General features: G+C 34.9%; 1 protein-coding gene across 1 annotated transcript; it reads left to right on the top strand.

Moving 5' to 3' along the window:
- The first annotated feature begins 2,113 nt into the window (after positions 1–2,113).
- On the top strand, positions 2,114–4,817 carry LOC149794887 (uncharacterized). The gene is made up of 3 exons (XM_089963995.1): positions 2,114–2,177; positions 3,272–3,583; positions 4,582–4,817. Exons 2-3 carry the CDS (start codon positions 3,277–3,279, stop codon positions 4,599–4,601), a joined length of 327 nt encoding a protein of 108 aa, XP_089820121.1. The 5' UTR covers positions 2,114–2,177; positions 3,272–3,276; the 3' UTR covers positions 4,602–4,817.
- Positions 4,818–6,071: the final 1,254 nt, after the last annotated feature.

Here is a 6,071-nt window from a genome sequence, read left to right as displayed (position 1 = left end):
ATGATATAGAAAAATGGGAACTATCCTGGAAATTGGTGAACATAAAATTGTATATATATATTTATATTGGTTAATAATGTAAGTTATATTTTAGGAAAAAGACTATTTTGAGAGCTTATTCTTGTTGTAAGTGAATAAAAAAGAGACATTGCTTTATCGATGGAATTTTCAGTCCTTTAACAGGACTGACTTTGGAACGCTCATTACTAAAATTAGCACGTGAATCTTTTGTGCGGAGTAGAAAGCACATGTTTTAAACACATGCAAGTCCAGAAAATGCCGCGGCTCATTCCCTTTCTTCTACACAGAAGCTGATATCCATGTTTCATCTATACTGATAAATATATTTTTGAACATGAGCACTCAAATATTTTAAGTTATTGAATTTTTAATATCATAGTTTTTATTCATAGATTTACTATGAGAACTGAATTAGTACCGTATATACATAATGGAGGACGAACTTTGGAAATTCAACCGATTTTCTCTGACCGACGAAAAGCTCCACATGTACACATTAAAATCGAACCGACACAGACAATGCTGAGATTTCAGTGATCGGTAAATGCGAGCGTCTTAGACCACTCGGCCATCTAGAGCTCCAAAAACATCACTGAAACAAACGGTCTCTTTCTCGAATATGAGCTCAATCTCGATTGGTTTAATCCGATTATCCGTAAAAGGACTTTGACAACAATCTAATAACAAAGTGTTCTCCTTCCAAATGTCGTCCGTTCAAATGTTCAAACGCTAAAATAAGATGGATATATATAATACAGGTTCCTCAGAAGAAAATCGCTTGAGAACGAGCATTTTTGCCAATTATTGTCATTTTGTGTCACAGTTAGATGGTTGGTATCTTCAATCCTTTGTTTGTGCCATGTTTGCCTCCCTAATTACTTTTATATGAAACAGTGGTAACCCAAGTGTTTTAATACTGTACTTCGCATTGTTCAATTTGTATCACATTTGACCTATAGCCTATTTCGAAATAGTTATTTGATGTTCTAAATACATATTCAATGTTTGTAAATTAACGTTCAGTACTAAGTCATGCATGTGACCAGGAGAAAAAAATGGTTCTCAAAGACAGGGATAGTGAAACTAGAGAGTTAACGATTATAATTCATCGAGCGGTTCAATTCAAAGTAAAACTGGCTGTATGTATTTATGTATGTATGTATGTATGTATGTATGTATGTATGCATGTATGTATGTATGTATGTATGTATGTATGTATGTATGTATGTATGTGGAATTATGTATGTATGTAACAATGATTTCTGTCACGTAAGTATCCGTGTATTATTCTTTTTGTTCTTCTGAGCCTAATGCCAATTTTAAGATCATGCTAGACAATACAATGCGACCATTATAAATGGTGGAGAAACAACCGGTGAGAACCACCGACCCACGGGAAATTAGGAGCAAGCTCTTTTACATACCACATTGGCCGATACTCGAAACCACTTCGACAAGGATGAAATGGCAGTAATCGGTAAAGGAGAGCGCCTTAAACCACACGGCCGTCCTGGGCCACAATGTGTGTGTGTGTGTGTGTGTGTGTGTGTGTGTGTGTTAACTCTTCGTGTGATTTTCATCGAAAAACAATCTTCTTTCTACAAGTGATTTTTTATTAGACTACTTGTTTGTCACTTTTGTTTAATAAATGCAATCTATCATGTACATACCGAGGAAGGCATCGGGTGATAATGAACAGTGGTCATACAAGAAAAAAAAAAGAAACATGTTATCAACCATAAAGTCCTTAATCGATTGCATGGTACATATGGACCATTTTGGAGTATTAGTATTCATATAAATTAAATACGTTAAATGTAGTGGTCATTAACGTAAGAATGTTTTGACACATGTAAATATGACATTTTGAGCAGTTGGAAAGTATAAATTCTACTCTATCCCAATACAATACTATTAACGGTTGCTTCACGTTCATGGGGATATCTACGACGTTCATAAAGGCAAATATCACTTGTTTTTCTTGTTTTAAGGCGTCATGGTTAATAAATATCAGTCAATATTAGTAAGTATGTCCTGTATATGCAAATGTATGATGACAATTATTACATTTTAATGTTTTTCCTCCTCCTATAAAAGTGCTACTTTACCTACCGATAGCAAGACAGAAGCTGCAGGATAGCCGTCTGCTACAACAGGTATTCCTCTTTCTCTCTCTCACTATCTACCCCCCCCCCGCACACACGTATATATATATATATATATATATATATATATATATATATATATATATATATATATATATATATATATATATATATATATATATATGTGTGTGTGTGTGTGTGTGTGTTAAGAAATCTGCAATTAATACCTGTATTTGCAATATTTTATATTATTAGGAAATCTACCATTAATAGCAGCTTTAAAAATAGTGTGAGTAAAGCTGTACCGTAAGTTATCAAAACTTTTGTGAAGTCTACAAGACATAAGTTTGTTTTAATATCTTTAAATTTGTTTTAGTTATGTATATTTCTTTGTTGCTGTTTGGATCTGAAAATGTGATTATTTATTCCATAATCAGGCCGCACTTTAGCTTGAGAGGGACTTGATAGATTAATTTTGATTTTTATAGTGGATTAATTTGATGCAAATAATGGGTTAATTTGAGGCAGATAATAGATGAATTTGATATATAATAGCGATGAATTTGATGTAGTTAATTTATTAATATATGTAAATCATAGATTATTCTGATGTAGTTGATTGTGTATTCGTCTTGTCTGAAATAGACAAGTGAAAGGTTTCCATGCGTAGCTAGATATAGTTATTCAACCATATTTATATGAGTCGCTCTTTCAGGAAAATATCGCTGATATTCTGGAGATAGCACATGGAGTGGTACATTGGGATGAAAATTATTGCGCAAACCCTTATCTCCGAAATTGGCATTGATCTTATTTAAATAGTTGATCATTTGGGACATTGTCCTTGATATTATTAGCCCATTTCTCGGTATGCTGGCCTTCCCCTAAAATAGTATTCAGATCAGTGTCTTCCTTTTTCATTTTGTAGATAACGAGGAAGTATTCCGACTGAGCGCCTCTGACTCCTTGTGGAGTGTCTTTACGTAATATAATAAGATACCTCTAACATTGCATCAGATAAAAGATTTTTTCATAATTTCATAAAAGTTAATAATAATAATAATAATAATAATAATAAAACAAACCTTTGGAATTGTTGGTAGTGTTGGTTATAAATGTCTTTGTTTAAAATGTGCGTTCCACAGAAAACATGAAGGCAGCAATTCTCGCCCTTGCTTTCCTTGCTGTTGTAAGCGCAACACCACCATTGTATTACGGTGGCGTCGGGTACGGTGGGTATCCAGGTGGATTATATGGTGGCTTTTACCCCGGTGGATACTACGGAGGAGGGTATGGGATTGGACATGGATACGGTGGATACTTCCCCGGATATTTCGGAGGTTACGCTGGCTCCAATCCTGGATACTACGGTGGATACGGCCATGGCTTATATGGTGGATATGGCGGTGGATACGGTTTGTGGGGAAATGGTGGATACGGTTATGGTGGATACTACCGTAAGTGTAGATGAGCATATTAGTATAAGGTCGTTACCGGAGTATGAGCGGCAATCCCATCATCCCGCCAAGTGTAAGACGAGAGATATAGAAAGAATCAAACTGACATTCAATTTATGCATCAAGTTTTAGCGCCCACAAGACCTAGGAACCGAACATTTGATTTCCTTGGCGTATTTTGGGGCATCTCTTTCGAGCCGTGATACTTGTTTTCATTCATTTTAATCTTAACTCAAAATGATTTTAAAATTCAACTAATATAATATGATGCGTTTTTATTGTTACAAATCAGTGCTGTCTCCTTGGAAGAAAATTAATTTGAAATGTAAATTAAAATCTGTGGCAGCGAAGTTTTCTTAACAACATATTTTGAGACATTACTTATTTTATGGTAGAAATTAAAAACAAAATAAGCAAGAAATCGATTCAGGAAAAAGAGACAACACCAAATCATAGTAAAAAGAATCAAGCATACAAGCAAAGTGAAAAATGTAGCTGTAAGCCATCAAACTAACATCAAAAACTAATGAGGTAAGCTCTGAAATATTAACCAAACTTTAACATACATACATACATACATACATACATAGATACATACATACATACATGCATGCATGCATAGATACATACATACATACATGCATGCATGCATGCATGTATGCATATATCCATACATACATACATACATAGATGCATGCATGGATACATACATACATACATACATACATACATTCATGGACTTGTAAATATATATATAGACCTGTTCATAAATCGATACAAATATCAGAATTTTTCCAAACTTGTAATTGTTTTGCCTGTTAATTTTGCGACTAAATCTGTCATATTTTAATATATGGCTTCATCTTCACGGCAACATGTCGGTGATGCGTTAATCTATTCACTTTACCATTTCGTCTATCGATTAGCATTATCATCAACAATCTTTTTTTTTCATTCTATACATTAGCATTATCAATGACAATTTTACCTCTTTTCAGCGAGCAAAAAAGGATACTAAGATTTATAACTTCAGTCGTCTCAGAACCTTTCCTGTCATCATTTGCTCAAGATTGTCTCCCAGGAGTATTTAACATGCTAAGGAAATGCCCGATGCTCCCGAACATGCTTAGAAACAGTTACTCTACAGACGTGCGCCAGATGCCTGTCTTTAGCACATTAATAATCTATAGTTTTAAAGTGCAATGTACTAATAAATTTGCATGTCCGAAAACCGTTCGCTGCGTTAATTTTATTTGAAACAATGACATTCACCAAGCATCTCTCTCTGTCTCTGTCAGTCTATCTATCTGTCTCTCATCGTAATTTGACACTAACATCTACCAATATACTGAATCTCCTTTGAAGTAATCTTTAAACTAAGAAAAGAACAAGTTTACGTGAAGAAAATTAAGAGCCTTGACTTTTCGTATCACCGATGCAAGAGAAGCAAACTCGTCCCATTTACATTTTCTATAAATATTAATTAGCAATAAAGTATCATATATATATATATATATATATATATATATATATATATATATATATATATATATATTGTTTTGCAGATCGAATTAATTTTAATATATCATCAATTAATATATCATCAATCTGAGAGTTGTCTCTAATTCCACAAAAAAATGTCTATATTTCATTTAAAAATTAGGTGTGTGACAACACTTACATTTTTATCTAGTCTAGGATGCCATTTTCTTACTGTGCAATCCCAAGAGATATGACGCATTATCTCAGCAGCAGGGGGGGCGAATCGGACATTTTGTCCAATCGTTATTTTGCTTAATTATTACTTTCTGCACTCAGCGGATCCGGTGTAGTCAGCGCCTGGTAAAAAAAAAACGACGACGGTCCATCCTACACGACGGTGACGTCATTTGGTTTAATTAATACGTTCTGCACTCAGCGATCCCCAGCGTCGTCAGTGTCCGGTAAACACAGCGACGACCGCGTCGATGTCATTCCCCCCCCCCCCCCCCGCTGCTTACAATGATTTTACAAACAGAGTAACCACTAACTCCTCCTCTTGTAGATCAATTAGGTTATTTGACTGATCGGTAAGTCTAAAATTAATTCTCGTTAAAAACCGATTATGGCATCGCATATAGACCGGATTAATCGGGCTCTCAACGATTAAGAATCCGGGAGGGGCCGTTGGTGAAAATGAATAAAGGATATACCCCTGTTGAGCTTGATTTGATTGCTTGGTATCTACCTGGTAACTCCCTTCGATAACATCACACACTAGATTGATTGCTATCACCGATGCGATATTTACGTTGTATGGAGCAATATGCCTACCACCATCTCCGTTATCGTGTTTGAGGATAATTAATGGACCGAGAAAATCATTAAGAGACTTTCTTAGTTCTGGCGCGTTGTATCCTGGAAACTTGAAATCGGGTAAATCGGCTTCTGTGATATTATACTCGGTTAGGAATTTTTGTTTATTACCATCGCTGTTATCGGATATCAT

The sequence above is a fragment of the Sinohyriopsis cumingii genome, chromosome 7 (assembly GCF_028554795.1).
Source record: "Sinohyriopsis cumingii isolate HCF-2022 chromosome 7, ASM2855479v2, whole genome shotgun sequence".
Classification (NCBI taxonomy): Eukaryota; Metazoa; Mollusca; class Bivalvia; order Unionida; family Unionidae; genus Sinohyriopsis; species Sinohyriopsis cumingii.
Note: the sequence above shows the minus strand (reverse complement) of the source record. Positions and strands in the feature narration are given on the sequence as shown.

Bases quoted from the DNA above. Each gene is read 5' to 3' on its own strand.
- LOC149794887 (XM_089963995.1), top strand. From the start codon at position 3,277: ATGAAGGCAGCAATTCTCGCCCTTGCTTTCCTTGCTGTTGTAAGCGCA. The intron at 3,584-4,581 runs GTAAGTGTAGAT...ACCTCTTTTCAG, and splicing joins CGGTTATGGTGGATACTACC to CGAGCAAAAAAGGATACTAA.